The following is an 18,131-nucleotide window of genomic DNA, read 5'->3' on the forward strand; positions in this document are numbered from 1 at the left end:
GATATGGAGAATCCTGATTCCAAACCGATGCAATGGTGTACATGGACTCCAGGATCCTAAGAAAACAAATGGTATGTAAACCTATTGTTGCTCACCGGCTACCATGGGACTGCATCTGCTGACGTTGTCCCACTGCTTTTTGGATTAGACCTTTAGGTCAAATGCTCGAGGTGTGACCTGGCGCATCCGTGCAGTATCCCCCAACCCTCCCATATATATATAGCTTAAAATCCTGCATTTATTATCTACTAAATTAACTATTCAGTAGTTTTACCAATAGTGTTTCTTTAACTGTTATCATTAATTGAAAATAATTATTCTTTACAAACCAATATGAACTATAATAATCGATTAGAGCACAATGAATCAATCCTTAATATCGATCGATTATGAAGTGAATATTTTTTTGTTTTGTTTTTCTCATATAAACAAATTCATCATCATTAATGAATGAAACTTATTTATTGAATGATCTTGACAATTAATCAAATAGCCATATAACACAGTGTTTAGATTCTTCTATTTAATACTGATATAATCATCGATTTTATTAGAATAATGGAACTTCTTGATAAATTGATGTCATATTGTCTTGATCTATCTGCTTTTATAATCACTATCATTACAATCTACTCTTGTAGTAGTCAATATAACACAGAATAGACTATGATTTCCACGATGGTTGATAGCCTTATCGATTGTTTAGTATTCTACATTTCAATGTTGTTGTAATGTACAAGAACATATAGGTGGAGACAACCAATGTATTTGGGTGAGAAATAACAGTTTCTTGATAGAATATAAAAACCATACATTGGCAAATATTCCATGAATTAGCACAACAATTACTATCTATTTGCGTTCTCTTCTATTCTATCTTTCAAACATTCTGCTGCCAGACATCCCACTTCTGATTGCTGTTATATACTACTTATGTTGACAAACATTTTTTACTTGTGATTCCCTCATTTACAATTACTCCTTTGAAGTCATCTATAAAATAGGTCGACATTGATTAGAATATATGATAATACTGGGAAAATGATGATGTGAAGTTCAGCGATATTGTGAACAACAGTGAAGCTACGTTACAAACAGAGGAAATAATCGAAGAATGTAAATCGTTATATGATTCCATTTCAACAATCTAAAAATAATGAGTCAGTAATCTTCGGTTCTATGTGTGGTAGAGTAGTTTTGAATGGGAACTACTGTTGAGGAATCCTTTATTCCTAATGAAACGATCATGCAATTCTTCCTAATTAGTAACATAAAGTCACTAAATTTCTTTAAACTTGATTCTCGTCTGGTCAGTTCTTGTTTCGTTGAATGCATAGTGTTCAACTTTGCATGTTTCTTCTTAAAGATAAAGGTACATATTATCCAATCGATCTAATTTCTTAGATGAAACTCATCTTTGTATAGATTGTATTGAAGTTGTCTATGAATTTACTTGCTTATAGTTAACTAGTTATTCATTAAATGAAACAGTAATTGGTTGGAAATTTTGACTGAAAAGTAATGTTCATTTTGTCTGATCACGTCTTTTGAGAATCATACTTAAAAGTGGATCAAGATTAGAATGCTACATTCTTAGCTGTGAGATGACTTTGTAAGCACGTAACAACGAGCATCGTTCTAATGTTTGACATACCTGACAGCGCAGTATATCTTCAATCTCGAAGGAGAATAATACTCTTCGTGTAATCCAAACGAAGCATTACCACCAGGTTGAATTGAATAGAGTTTTGTCTACACTTAGGGATAACAACTACACCCAAAGAATTTTTAAAGAGGATTATTAGAAATGAAAGAAAAACTAAACTAGAATGTATATCGAAAGATTGGAAGTCTACCGTGGTCATCCCACACCCTAGTGAAACATCGGAAGAAATCAAGAGGATTCTAAACAAGCATGATATAAGAGTGTATCTTCGGAATTGTGACACCATAAGATCAGCATTAGTGAAAGTTAAGGATAGGTTCTCAGAGGAAGAACGACAGAATATTGTTTATGAGATCAGCTGCCATGATTGTAATGAAGCTTATGTGGGAGAAACTTCTAGACAACTGAAGGTGAAGAAGGAAGACAAACAATGTTTGAAAAATGTCCTCAAATCCTCGGTTGATTTAAAGAAACTTGAGAATAAGTCGGCGATAGCGTTACATGCGTTGGGAACAGGACCCAAGATTAATTTTAAAGGGACCAAAACACTTCAGAAAGGTTTTAACACCCATAAAGAAAGATTGACAGCAGAAGTGCTGTATATATGGGCGAATAAGAACAGTTTGAACCGAAAGGATTGTATTCAACTAGCGACTACTTGGCAAATGTTCGTAAACAAGTAATTGGACCCATTCTTTATGCAACCTGTTTATTTCACACGCACTGTTATTCTGACTGAATTTAATGTTGGTTATTTTTAGCAATACGATTATGTGTTTTATCAGAAGAGGTTTTTGTGAAGGTTTTAGCAATTTAATAGTTGAATTCATTAGTCGATTAAAGCTATCGATATCTGATGATTTTCATTTTACATGCACATCAATGATTCAGAAACAAATTTTCAACCTTCACCTTGCACTTTTATTTTGTTATTTTCCCTTCATATAAAAACATATTAACACGTAATCTCAACTATTAATAACTCAATCTTACACATACATACACACTCAACTTGTTAGGTCATTTATTTTCACATCGTGAACTTTCTATGTGACTTATGTTATTCTGTTTACTGAGATCAACATCCAAACATGATTGGCTTAGCACAGTATAGATTTGATTTGATTGTTAAGCGCTAGATATTTGATGATTTTGATTATTACCCTGAAGAAGTCTAGACAAGTTTTTTGGACGAAATCTTGGAATTATTCTAGATTTCAATCACTGAGTTTATTTCAAATATAGTTGTCACATGTATAATGACTTCCCTATTCTTGGCGACCAGTTTTTGTCAAACTATTCGTTCTTATATTGATGAATATCCGTAATAATCAAATTCTATCGATCTTGTTGAAATGAGACTTGAGTGTTTGTATTCTATAAATGTAAGTCGAATACTCAATCGTTACATATAGATCTTTAGTTTAAGAATTGTCTTTTTTGAATGATGTCTTACCTCAATTAAAAAATATATATACCAAATTACTATTTCTATATATATCTTTAGCATTTTCATAGTCTCATTTATATCGAATCATTTGAATAACTTCTATCTTTTCAATCATTATTTGCTTGCCTTCTGCTTTCTTGTGTTCTGAGTATAAATTCTATCTATCTTACAGTATACGTTAAAAAATTCAGTTTGATTAGTTACTGATTATTGAAGACCTCAGTCATATATCTTGATCCAATTTCTGTGCATCTAATTTCATGCTGTTACGATTTGGTCGTAAACTTATTTTGCGCTTACTCTCGAATTTACAGTTATTCGATGTGCGAAGATTATTGTATTGGTTAATCTTGATTTGTAGAACACCTGCAGTTGTCACTGGCCTACTACTGTTAACATCATTTGGTCATATGGTGAAAGATATCGATCCGATTTTTCAATGTGGTACTAATCAAGTAAGTGGAATGTTTTTCGATAATTGTTTCTCTAACTCGCTCATAGTAATAGCTAGTTAAGTATCGATTACGATGATAGACGGTTGGAAAAAATCAGTAGGGGCTCCTAAATCTGATTTTCATGCTAATTAATGCTTATTGACTTGAAATCATTATGAGAATTTTGAATAAGTTCGGAGGAAGGCTTGTGAGAATATACTTCATTTAATAAGCTATTCAAATGATCAATCTTTTCGATCTACTCTAACCCTAATAAATCCAAATCATGTCGATTATTCAGATGTCAAACGCCATCGGATTTGTGTTTTATGAATTGCACCACGCATTTGACTTCTGCTAGCTTCACTATATCTCCTGAGGCATTTCGGGAAACATGTTCGATTGGTTGAATGCATGGATACCTTAGCTTACAGCACATATTTTTCGGAAATCAATGTAATATCGGGAACCTTATCTAACTGAAGACAACTAGGTTTTCCACTCACTAATAAACTTACATACTTCCGTTTACTTTGAAATTCAACTTTGAAACTCAAACGTACTCTTGATTGGACTCTGTGAACGTCGCTTCACATTTACGCTACGACATTTTGACTGGCGTTTATTTTGATGAACATTGACCTTCTTTATGACCAATGCGATGAAAATTGCGGCACTTGTAATTTCTAAACGGTCACAAGTTGACAAAATCCTATACTCAACAAAACCAACATGTTGATGATTTGCCAGCAGGTTGTTGTCCGCTTACTGTGTTTTGTTTAGAAGGCTTTGAGGATTGGATTGGATTCACTAATTTGAAATCTGAAAGTTGCACCATCGCGGTATCATGTTTGAGATGTAACAAACGTTGACGTTTGACTGTGACCATTTGTAAAGTCATGTTACGTTCCTGCTCAATGCTCATTAAAATTATGGTGCGGACATCAACAACTTCTGGATTCTTTAATCCGCAGATAAAAATCAAACATTTAAATTGACCTGATGTAATTTCATACTCTCGACTTACTTTTCCAACTTAAGTGATATAATAATCGGATCGAGATTTTAATATTTTAAAACATTGATAGCTAATGTTAGATAATGAGGACTGTATCATTAAAAGATAAATTTCGAGGATTTTGTGTCAGGATGAATTTTCGAATCTTTTAATGGCCACTGTAATACGTCTCGATCATTCTGTGTCTTAATCACTATAGTTTACACCTAGTAACCTCGGTCAATTCATGACACATAACGCGCATTAGCATTATTTATTCGTTGTAAACTAATCCTAAACAGTCATTTCAGTAGTATTGTAACTCACACATAAATCTATGGTAAAAACGAATGGCATCGTTTATGAGATCATGTTTGCAATTTTTTATTCTCTTTTTTCAATTATCATTGAAATTGAGATCTTAACACTGTTTTGTTTTCTTGTTTGAATAAAAAATCAGCTGATTATATCAATCGTAGTTTTGATAGTTAATGCATCTGGTACTTTAGCCTGTTTAATCAGTTTTATACGAATCGATGTTCCTGTGCAAGATTGTTATGAGATTAAAGCATCACCAGATGTAAGTTATCGTATATTATTATTATTATTATTGTTATTATTATTATTATTGTCACCAATACTAGGTGATATGAGACAGTTTTACCTAGGGGTCATGATAGTTGACCGTTTTCAGGAAGATGTACCATACAGTCTTGAAGAAACTGGTGCTCCGTGTGGAATTCAACTTGGTATTAGTGACTTTGTTGTTTGACGTTCTCTCACTTGTATTTTTCTACTTAATACGAACATTTTTATCAGTGTTTATTTACTATCTTCTACTTCATGGTTATGAAACTTCATTACCTTTGAAAGTGGAGGACATACATGAAGGTGACTAGTGTTCGATTTTAAATATCTCCGACACATAACTCATGCATGTTGATGAAACCAACAAGTGAGCATTGCTAGAGTAAACCATATGGTACTAGGTAAAGTTTGAAAATCGATTGATGAGACGATGAATTTCTGTAATTCGAGGCGGATGGGGAATGTTTAACAACTTATACCACAAACGCCGACTCCCTTGGCACAAATTGTTGGTTGTTGTAGACGTAGATTGATAATTAATTGAGAGCGACTAAACGAGGCATGATGTCATTGATTGTTAGTTTGAATTGTATTGGAAGGTCAAAATGTTCTTGCTTGGGACACATGTAATCAGTGTTTGCAGACTACAGACAGCAACATGGTTCAGAACCGGTCTCATCTATGTAAATTTACTCATTCTCGAGTTATTATGTAATTTCATGCTACTTATCCCCCTGTTAAATTCCTTTTCAAATTATATATATATATATATATATATATATATATATATATATATATATATATATATGATTTGACTACTTGTACTAATCTATAATCATGCCAGGTCTTAGATCGTCCATAAACAACTGACTGGTAGACTGATTCTACATCAATAGGAACTTTATGACAACAATTTGTGTTCTACATTTTTCCTAAAACAATGATGTTCATGTCAGGTTTGAAAAAAGACAGTAGTTTAATATATTCACTCCTTCATAGTATTGGTTTAGAATATCAAAATAATTCTCTCAATAATTACATCTGTAATTTGATCAGTGAATTATACTATATGCAGCGCGTCTTGCCATCCCCTAGAACGAATCGATCTAATAATCAAAGTCAATCATATTGTTTATAAATTTCTGTTTCAATTCAACCTTTAAATAAACGAGAATTCTGTTATTAAGATGATTCTAACTAGAAAATATAACATTTTCTTTGCTGTTGATAATGTTGAACGCTTAACACTTTTATCCATCTAGTCAGCGATTAGCGCAAATATCTTAATCTCGACCTGAATGACATAGCAGTAATGTGGTGTGTGCTACTTATGTAGACAGATATAAGTAGTATATATCGAGAATCGGAAGTAGGATTCTTACTGACAAGCGGAACATGAGGGGAAAAGAAATGAAAGCAGAAAAAGTTCGACTAGCAACAGGAATAAAAGAATGATGGAACGTGTAAGCGATAATTCAAGGAAGATGTGTAAATGGTGTATTCAATGTAATGTTTTCATATTTTACAAACACAATGTGATATTGCTTAATATAATAAATTGGTTTACTCTCAGTAAATCTCCGTTCATTACAGTAACACCTTTGACTATGACATTGAGCGATGTGGGTTTAAATTACATACAAAGCATCGGTTCACTCAATATTTTAAGTGCACCTTACTGACGAGAGCTGACTAGTCCAGAATATAAGTCAAGTAGGGCTTTCTTCGCGTGGCGTCTAACAACCAGTTAACATGAAATAAAGTGCACCACAATCTTGAGTCACCTAATTTAGTGTTAACATTGTAACTTTATCAACAGAATTCAATCAGTATTACAGGACTAGTCAATCATGGCATTGATAACCATCCAATGGCCAATCAGTGTATTTTCAGCTATCCGCATCTGTTAGTAGAGCTTTCAATTCATTATAATTCTATGAACAAGCTCGATCATTTTCGTCAGTTCTAGCCAGTTTTCATTAGTTCACATTTTTTATAGGTAGCAGAAGGAATATGTCGTTCACAACTTTGTCGAAATTTCAACGATTTTGACAAAAATGATACCGATCAAACACAACAGTCTCAACAAACTTCTCCGAGTAATTCAATCATTACAGACAGTTATCGAATCACTAGAAACAGTGATGATTCCGAGTTACTAAGTTGTAGAAATTCACAAATTCCACAGTCATGTGATTCTGCGAAATTCTGTAATCAATGTGACAAGAAACAACGAAAAGAATGTGCCAAGTAAGTTGTATTGCAGAATACTTCCTGATTTAATGAAATGTGTAGAGAAAGTTTCCTGTCTTTTTCATTTTTTATGTCGTCTTTTCTATCCTAAGATGTGTCGTTTACTAAGTTCAGTCTAACTCCAATTTTTATAACTCCCCGTCTGAATTTCGCACATATTTTTTAGACAAATCCAGTTGTGTAATCAGATTACTTATTTAAACACAAAAACATTAGTACAAAAGTACACCGAAATATATATAGGCAACACAGAAGTTGTGTTAGGGCTGGGATATTGACCGGGCAACCAAACTGAAGCAGGTGGTTTTCTTAGGGAACCGGTCATTGGGTCATTGACCTAGACATCTGAACCACAAGGCAATAGAGCAACGTTAGGAAATGAAGTCTCATGGTAGCCGGTGACCAACAATAAATTCATACGTCAATTGTTTTCTCATGATCATGGAGCCCATCTGCACCAATGGTTTGTGTTATGACTTGTGGTCTGTTAACTAACACGACTTATACAATCTTAGTGCTGTGCTAAACCAATGAGGCGTTGACCCGTACGAGCAGCCTGTAGTCCTTATTGGCCTTTCTCATCTAGCCATATCTGTTAAATCCAGAACACCAATATCAGCTTCCATTGTATGAATCATGTATTTCAGACACAATTAGCTTATATACAAACAAACCAGACGACATCAAACCACAAAATAGGAAATAACAATTATACTTAATCAAGCCAAAAGTTTCTATGATTGTCAGAGACTGCAACTAATAAATTAGTAATAACTTAAGAACCGTAAGTCGTAAAATAAGTAGTCAATAAGTCAAATTGAAGTTCATAATAAAAGGAATATGAATATAGCATTTTAGTGTTTTTTTAGCGAGTTAGTTTTCTACGGGATGGGGACGCTAACCCCATGCCCAACCCTCCTCCTTTATCCTGGCTTGGGACCGGCAGTAGCCCCCGGAGGGACTCCAGGCGGAGTTAATATGATATATATATATATATATATATATAACCACTAGGCCACTGAGCTGGCATCCAACGGTGTTAATGTCTAACTTCAACTAATCCACGAAATTGAGCGACACATCCACCATTGTCTTCAGTGAGTTACTATCTCACAACAAACCTGGTTGAACTCCACTGGTCACTACTTCTCACTAGAACTCCAGGATATACCTCGTGAAGCCAATCACTAGTGAGCATATGTTGATTAATATCAGATGGGTTTTGTGGATATTATAGTAATTTCAATGGTTAAGATCATGATCTTAAGTTGAATTGATGGGACCCAGTGTAAAGAATTATACTTTGTTCAGTTATTGATTATTGAATAGAATAAAACATCATTATAATAATGAACTTTCATAATTATTTCTACATTAAACACTAAAATTGTCATCGTTAAAAACAGCCATGTGGATTTATTTATCATAATTAGAGAAGTTTTTCACAACCTTTCACTAACACAATACACTAAATACTGATAAGTATTTACTTATTTACGTATGTTTTTCGAGACAGTTCATGTTTATTTCTACCAAACTTCAATTTTATAGTGGACAAATGGATTAACTTGACTTTGATCATAAATCAAATGATCACTGTAGTGTTATATAGAAATGACCTTTGTAACGTCACATACTGTAATTTAGACACATTTAAGTAAATCTACCATGAATACCACGTGCAAATTAGATAAACCTTCACAAAAACCCCAAATTAAAAATGTTATGCCCCGATGAGAACAATGAATGATAACTTTTGGGATCCATTTATGAACCAATACTATGCGTATATTTTTATCGTCTAATTATTAAGTTACTAGACTGTTCATACTCATGTCTCTCTTATTATAAGCTTTAATTTGACCCATAGACTGTTACTATACGATTTACCATTCTTGAGTTATGGCCTGTCTATTAATTACTACCTCCCTCATTCACAGCCATATTTGGCTAATTCTTGTACAAATGTTGTTTCATATTTTACTGGTACGATGTGGTCTGCCTGGTTGGTATATAAACCGAGTATGTTTGAAATAAATAATTCATATCGCAGAGACTGAGATTTGTATTCTGGACTTAACTGACTGGGCTAGGCGGAAAGCAGGACCAATAAGGACTGTAGACTGCTCGTACGTGTTTTATGCGTCACTGGTTCGATCGATAATTCACTGCTCACTAATTGACGGTATCGTTACGTTATACATTAACAGGGCTCAGTCGGCCACAAATTATAAAAAAACAATAGTTCTGAGCTCTCTAATGACTTACTTTGAGATGAATTTTTTGAAGTTGTAGTGGGTAAACCATCTGAATAATCATCACGATATATCGCAAATTGATTAAAGTTTGAAAAGCATACCATTGAATGCCAATTCAGTGATCAAACGGTTAGGTACTGATACCACGACCTTGAAATCCTGAACTTGATCTTTAGTGGGGTCTTCGGAGTATATTGCTAAGGAGTCCCATACTAGAATGAAACAGTTGTGCAATGCCTCTTGATTTTCAGCGGCACCCCAACTGAGACATATATCACCTATAAATTATATGAATCTCTACAGAAGTCCCAAATTAAGCACATTTTATATCAATTAGCATTCGTAAAATAAAAAAAGCATTTATATCTGGTGTTATGACGTGAAAATGCTGCTGATTAGAGGGTAGCGAATTATTGATCGGACCAAAGACGCGCAAACACGTAGAACGGCCTAGGGTTCTGATTGGTCCCGCTTCCCTGTCTAGCCCAGCTGGTTGAGTCCAGCCTCGGATATATGAATCGCTATATCTCAAACACACTCTGTTTATATACTAATCAAGCAGACCACATCATACCATAAAATAGAAAATAACATTGTACAATATTGACCAGTAGGAAAATGACACGTTAAATGAATATTGACCGATGGGATGATACCATTTCATGTCCAAGGATAGCATTAGGCTTAACAGAATAATTTTTGGGATATTTTTACTGAATATCCCAACATCTGGACATAATTGGACTATTGTATAATCGAAAATAATGTTTTTCCCTATCATATTATATATCTTTGATAATTTCTATAATATTCTCTTCAAGTAAGATCAAATCAGACCTCCCTAGGAAACATTGGAACTAGCAACTAATTTCAATCGTTGAGTTTTTTTTGTTTCATGTCTTATATACAGTGTTTGAATTTTGTGCAAGTTTTAGTAAATGTTTACTTATAAAAAATTTATCGTCTCAAGATCACAGATACACTTTGATTAGTGATTTCTAAAAATCTGAATTCAGCGATCTCTTGTTTGCTTTCAACATCAAATGAAATTCCCCGTAATATGTGGTGATTTACATACTAGCATGCACATGACAATGTTAGATGTTTAAAGATAGTTAACAGGAAACCTTGAACCCAAGTTTGATATTAGTCGATACCCATCAGGAAGGTATACCTGAAGTAATAAAGAAATTGATGCTCGGTTCACAGTTCTAACACTTGCCGCCTAGTTTCTTAGTCTGAGACGTTACCAGTGAACTATTTAGGCGATGACTGACTTCTAAATATTCTTACTGAACGCTTGATTCGGTTTCCTAAGTTCTTCTAGTAACTCTAGGCGAGATACATAAATTGTTTGATCACTGACTCGTAAACAGTGTCATGTTTGTATATTTCCAACTAACATGAAACCGATGTCCAGGACTTGCTGTTGACTATCTTCGTCTGTCTAACACCTCGACATGGTGCACTCGATGTTGAGCCATGTAGACTGAAAAAAATTTGAATAGCGCCAAAGGACTAGACAAACATGAAATCAAAAGTCCCAGAAGTGAGGTACAGCTTCTTCTTCACCTAGTAACTACTATTTCCAATACTAATGTAAATAATACTGATATTTTTTATGCTCTTAGTTAGTAAAGTAAAAGAAAACTTACAAACTGGTAACATTTGTTATGTACAACATTAATCGAAACTATTGACCTATGTAATGCTGTAGGAGAAACATAATCGTACATATTTCTCATCGCCGTGCAAGAATTATGACTGATGGGTATCGGAAAATAGACTTACATATATACCCAACCAGTTTTATCTAGAAAATTTGTTAAAGTGTAGTTCGTTGTACTAGTTCAATTTGATGGATACATTAAACTATCGATCACCTGGTCAACGTATTTTATAATGCACTCACCACACGGAATCTAACTCAAGAACTAACTAATAAAAAAAGTAAATCTTGTTGACCTCAATAGAGTCAATCTATAATAACGTAAGATTTTTCATTCATGATGCCTACGATTATTTAACTTAATAAACACTAGAGTTTATTATTTAAAACAGGCTTTCCTAACTACAGATAAAGAAATGTTTGTATTACTTGAAGTTGTTTTTTTTTTCAATGGTTGTATAAAATTACTACCACTTAAGAGATAAGAACTAAACATCAACTCATTCATTCTATGAATTACGTAATAAAGAAGAAAAAAACAACAACCATATCAATTCAAATCAGCATAGTTTTCAATATAATGCTAGAAAACGTGGAAGTTGACGACAAGCAATGAAAATCATTGTATACATGTTTATATTAAAAAAGAATATGTTACAGGAAGTAGAATACAATTATACCGATCAAATAAATTCATATTTCTAATTGGCTTCCTGTTGTTGTTTGTTTTAGAGAATATTTTCCTTTTAGGAAGAAAAAAATGAAATTCAACATTAATAGTTGAATTCATGAGTCGATTTAAGTTAGACCACCATGGAAAATCTGGAAGCATTGGACGGAGTCCTATACTATGAAGAAACGACCATCCAGTGCTTCCAGATTTTTTATGTGTTGGGATATTCAAAAAAAATATCCTGTTACGTCTAATGCTATCCTTGAACATGAAATGGTGTCATTTTCCTGTTGGTCAATATTCACGGTAGTCCTAACTGTATAAATATGCATTCTTATTCTTCTCCTGACCCCATAAACAATTTTCATCTACGGTTCGTCTTCTGATATATTGGAGATTGGGGAACAGTATTGGGGTCGTACTGGGATATCTGAAGTTGATCAGTCGGTAGAAATTAGAGTATCCACCTCGCGATCCACAATAATTTGGCGACGGAGATTTAGCAAACAAGTTGGTGACTAACTATGGATCCAGCCAAATTAGAATAATTGTTCGAACAACAGCTGAAGCTGATGGGGATGATTACTCAGGCGCACATATCTTCTCGAGTCCCAATTACACCGACAATCCCTCAATCAGTTGATGGTATTATCAGTACTATTTCAGAATTTCTTTATGATCCTGATGCCAATATTACATTTGATACTTGGTTCAGGCGTTATGAAGACCTTTTCAAAGTTGACTTTGCTGTCCACAATACCATGGTGGCCTAACTTAAATCGACTCATGGATTTAACAATTGAATTACTACAATCTCTACAAACTCCCCCTCCCATTTAACATTATTTGGCATTTCTGTTTATTTTCATTTCTTTTCTATGGATAAACTTGAAAGGTACTGCATGTAGTAAATTGATGAGTTTGAATTATTATCATTTTTTTCTCTTTGTTTATTCATTATCTGTCTAGAATTCTTGCACGATATTGTGAAACAGATCAACCTTCCATGATATCGTCAACATCAGCTACGCATCCAATAACTCAACAAATTTCTTTAGGACTTGAGTTGGATAATGTTCATGCCCAGGGAAACAATAAACCTCCACATCATAAACATGTGATATTCTTAATATTAATATTAGTTACAATGTTTCTTGTAAGTTTACTTTCATGTTATCAATGTATGTATGTGCGTATGTTTCAGTTGATTAACTACTGAGACAAACATAACCTAATCCAAAATTTAATGTTGTATATGTTTAACTCCAATTGATTTGTAGCATTGTGCGACCATCTCCTATTGTCTGCAGTGGATAACTGTTTTGCACCTGACGTGGCTGAACTCCACTAGTTAAAGCGTCTCTCTAGAACTAGAATTGCATGTAGAGGCTTGTTGCCAGGATCTACTCACCATTATACTATTTAAGTATAACTCGTTAATTCACTATTATCGATCGTGATTAACACCAAGTAAGATTTCCTCATCCTTGTCTCTAACCACTTGAAGTGTATGTCTGTTTATATGTTAGGAGTGTAAGAACATTGAGTGATTCATTTTTTATAGCTTCACGGTTTGTATTAAAATCAAAACAGGTTTTCTAACTACAGGGTAACAAAATACAATCTGTTCAAAAAAATCGATCTGATTAAACGTTTTTTTACCATACGACTTACAATCTATTTACTGTTCTGTTTGACTTCCAATCATTGAAACAATCTTGTGTTAGAAATCTTATTTCAGTCACTTCATGAGTGATTGGTATATTCAGACCTCATTCAGTAAGCTTAATTCAGCACCAGATACATTAACCCTTACCGAGTTGCAGTAAACGTTTAGATTTTTTTGAAGTGTTATAGCATTAGAAGTGAAGTGAACAAAAACGACAGCATAGTTTGTTGAAAAAATAAACATCTTTAATGTAGGGTTGTAGAGATTGAAATCATCAACCGATCAATTTCCACAACCCCATACTAAAATTATTATGTTCTGATTAGTGACTAGCTTTGAGAGAGTATTCTGAGAGTTCTAATGAGCAGCCGTGACCAGTGAGGTCCAACCGTGTCGAGCGTAAGACATTTATCCACTGAAGACAATGGAAGATGGTCACACAATATTGCGGACTAGTCGGAGTTAGACATTAATACCAATTAATGTCAGCTCAGTGATCTAGAATTTAAGCGTTCGCGCGAGAAAGGGGGCGCTGGATTCACTTCAAATGCGTACTCCTGAGGAGCCCCATACTAGGACAAAACGGTCGTCCAGTGCTTCCAGTTTTTCAATGTTCTAATGTTGGTTGGATCATGATTTCAATCAAATTACCTAATCTTCTTGAAATACTGATCGTTTTTTATGAGAATCTGAAGTTAAATGATATAACAAAAAAATTACGGTGGTGTGTAACCACGTTTATTTGTCATTTTGAGCTTGATATCATTTCATCCATTGGTTACATATATTTGTTTTGAACTATAGTTCCTTACGTTGGTAATTCTCCACTGTATTGGATATTAGTATTTTCTTTTCGTTTATTTTTTTATCTATTTTTACGTTCGTCTTCTGCAGCTGGCAGCTCAGATAAGATCAGATTTTCCTCAGATCCCTATGTCTGGCTATATTTTCAAAATTATTATTGTTAGACATTTATTCACATTTTTGTCGCTACACATATTTCTAAATGCATAATTAAGTTAAAGAGTGAATATGAATGAAATATGATATTTAAGCTTGACAACATCTTCAGCTGTTGTAGAACAACTGCGACACATATTACTCCAAAGCAAATGACCTTCATTTTAATTGGTGCGAAATATTTAATTATTGAATGGTATGAATCTAAACAGTTTTGAGTTATATACGGTAGGTAACAGCAAAAGACTTGTATTTTGTTAGGAGTTCATTGAATCGTAAATTTCCCAGCTTCGTTCACAATGTTATTTTGTGAATCACATCAGCTTACTTATTCTAATCATCACATTAAACGTTATTATCTGTTTATGATAGGTTTCGTCATTTTGAGCAGATGAGATCCCACTATGTTCATTCTTATCTCTTTTCTTCTCTTTTTAGGGTATTTGTCTGTGTACTTGGAGGCTTGTACATGATGCTCCAACAGGTGTTTACATAGTTCTCGAATTTTTGGATGGTTCTTTTAATTTTGGTCAAGGTGTAGTTTTATTTGCATTATTTGGTCTGGATGCAGATTTGTTTATTGCACCGATAAAACGTTTGTAAGTATAAACACCTTACCGCTTTCTACTTACTTACTTACTTTCTGACCCTACATCATGAATGTAGTACTAGTTGTACTTGTTCTACATTTCTTCATATTTGAAATCTATAACGAAATGTTGTGGAGATTGTTGAATATATAGTTTCACACCACTGATTGATTTTAATTAGATAACCACCGAAAACTGGACAACTGTTTCATCCCGATCAGAGACTCCTTGGTGATGCTCACCCACAACCTTTCAGTTGTCCAGTGCTTTCTGGTGCTCAATGGTCGTTTGACCAAAGTTGATCTGTGATGTGACACTTTGTTTTTAAAAGTGTTGAGACTAAAAGTATGTGGCTGTTTGTATGACTTAATAGTCATGTGAAGTGACATGTTGTATTATTCAGTGGTTGAAACTTTACTTAGTATAGCAGTTTTTAAGCTAAGAGTATCAATTGCAATCTCATGAATTTTGATTTCGTTATTTCGGGAAAATCTGTCTGGATCCCATTTGATCGATTTTTATTTAAACTATCACCACATAGTCTGTCCCATGGAAATATGCACGGTTGCAAACGAATATCTAATTCTGTCAAACTGAGTTTTTCAAAAGACAGTTAAAAGGAACTTATAAACTGCTACATACATGTATCTATTCAAATTACTACATCATATCATTAAAACAAGATGAAATTATCAATATCAGTGGTTATAAGAAATGGACAATACGATCCAATAAGAAAGAACAAATTCACGAAATAAAAAGTATGAGATAATTTTGAAACTAAAAATCTAAGAGAATATAAAAATTGGATATATCTACACTATTAAGGCTTTTCCTGAGTCAAGTCACCCAACGTTTCCAATTATTGGTTACCATAACTGCACCGACTCCAACGAAGTAGTCTACATCTACTAATACACTTTAGTTCAGTTGTTAACATCTTCATGAACTGATGCCACTTCTCGGCTTGACCTCTCTGTTTTACTAATGACATAGCGATAACATTTGGGCAATTATCTTGAAGCTAGACATCATCAGATTGTCATCTAGTCCTCATTTGTTGCTTTTTCTTCTACCATTCTGGATTGAACACACCATTCTTCACGTTTTATAATGAAAACAAAGTATTATTCAGCTATATTGACTCAGTATTCATTGGTTCATATTTTACCGCTTCAGTTAATTCATGGTTTAGAACTCTTCATATCAACTGTTCAACTTAACTGACTTCAAAGATCACCGACTTCCTACTATTCTTTCTCTATATAATTCATCATTTAAAAATGTGTTTGTTTTATTCTTTTTCAACTAAACAATTTGTAAATTCTTATTTCTTGGAATAATTTACTGTCTCTATGGTGAATAGTTTCTATGCTTTAAATTGAAATACCAATATCCAAGTCTTTTTCTAATCACTTACTAATGATGCCTAAGATTAATGATTTTTTCTTAAAATTAAAAAAGAACTATTCTATCCATAAAATGGTTTTATTTACAATGTTACATAATATCGATATTGGGGTCATAACATTTAATCCGACTAAATGATGTTCCTATGTTATTCGATTGCATCTTATTAGAATTATATGCTCTCAGCTAGATGATTTAGTCGTGAAGCTTTTACTATCTTTTAATACATGATCAGTATGAACTATAGACCATTAGTGTGAGTTAAGAATTTCTCCACAATTGACGAACAACTTGTTGTAATTCAAGAATCAGCTCAGTTAAATTCTAGTCAAGTGTATGAATATCTATTTGGTAAATAAGTTATATAGATTCAATGGTATTAGTAAGATTGATTCGGTTCGATGGAGAATACTGATGGGCGGTCTATCCTCTTTCACGAGGGGTAACAAATGTAAATAACTAATTCAGTTGTTGTTGTGTTTTTTTTCAAATAGTAACAAATGTGATTTGGACATCATAAGACAAAATCTGAACTGTTTTTTTTTCATATTTCCGAGTACTTTCTTTTCCAATGATGATTTCTTTTGAGTACATGTTTCTGTTTTTTATTGCTTCTTTTTCATTTGTCGTTTATTTGACTATTACATTTATAAACAAAAAACCACCTTAATCTATGAATATTCACAGCACAATCAAACGATATATCATTTTTATGTAGTACACTACTGATACTATCCACAAAAGTTAGGCTAAACAATCAAATCTCAATTGATTTTAGAGTTAATCAATAATACAGTTTCGTAAACAGCTATCAATTGGAAACATCATATCATTGAATTCATCTATCGGTCTTCTTTCATTTTTAAAAGTTGAAAATTGGTTCATTAAGTTATCAAAACTGTACGCCATAACACCGACATCTAACATCAACCCTACTCACTTTATAGTTCCGTAATACAGTAACATAACTTTCTATCGTGAACCTATACATAATTACCAAGTAATCGTAAGTTACTAAGCTGAATGCAAATCAACTGGATTCTACTTATAAATAATTGAATAGAATCATCTTACATGGTTTAACCAAAATATTAATGAAGTACTCCGTTCTCTGTAGAATTAGCACTTGGATGATACTCGATGAAATGTATGCTAATTGAAATTATAAAACAGTACACGTAGGCAACTTGAAGCCATGATCATCCTACCAATCAGTGTTTACTTTTATTTACTTATAATAATGAATCATAATATATATACATGTATTCGTTCTTTTTTTTTAACGTTCTCTCTCGCTCGCTCTCTTCCATTGTATTCATTGCTTGTTGCTATATAAAGCTTATCACGTTGGTTTAGTCATTTCACCAGTAAACAATTCAATGGAAGTTTCAATGAAGCTTTGCATCAGACAACTGTTGATAAGAATAAAATTGATAAAATAGTGAATCAGTTTGTGAAATTTCATCTAAAATCATGTTCAACAAATATTGGTACTGGGAAAATGTAAGTAAGAC

The 18,131-nt window shown here is 33.3% G+C and overlaps 1 protein-coding gene across 2 annotated transcripts in view; it reads left to right on the forward strand.

Moving 5' to 3' along the window:
- The window catches only part of MS3_00009592 (uncharacterized protein), a 45,002-nt gene that overhangs the window by 23,967 nt on the left and 2,904 nt on the right, over window positions 1-18,131 (forward strand). For both annotated transcript variants that reach the window (XM_051217978.1, XM_012941215.3), the window contains 6 exons: window positions 3,478-3,571; window positions 5,008-5,127; window positions 7,135-7,385; window positions 12,958-13,144; window positions 15,056-15,216; window positions 17,956-18,120. In XM_051217978.1, the coding sequence (XP_051064414.1) occupies window positions 3,478-3,571; window positions 5,008-5,127; window positions 7,135-7,385; window positions 12,958-13,144; window positions 15,056-15,216; window positions 17,956-18,120 (978 nt within the window). The remainder of the gene's footprint in view (window positions 1-3,477; window positions 3,572-5,007; window positions 5,128-7,134; window positions 7,386-12,957; window positions 13,145-15,055; window positions 15,217-17,955; window positions 18,121-18,131) is intronic.

The sequence above is a fragment of the Schistosoma haematobium genome, chromosome 7, assembly GCF_000699445.3.
Source record: "Schistosoma haematobium chromosome 7, whole genome shotgun sequence".
Taxonomy (NCBI): domain Eukaryota; kingdom Metazoa; phylum Platyhelminthes; class Trematoda; order Strigeidida; family Schistosomatidae; genus Schistosoma; species Schistosoma haematobium.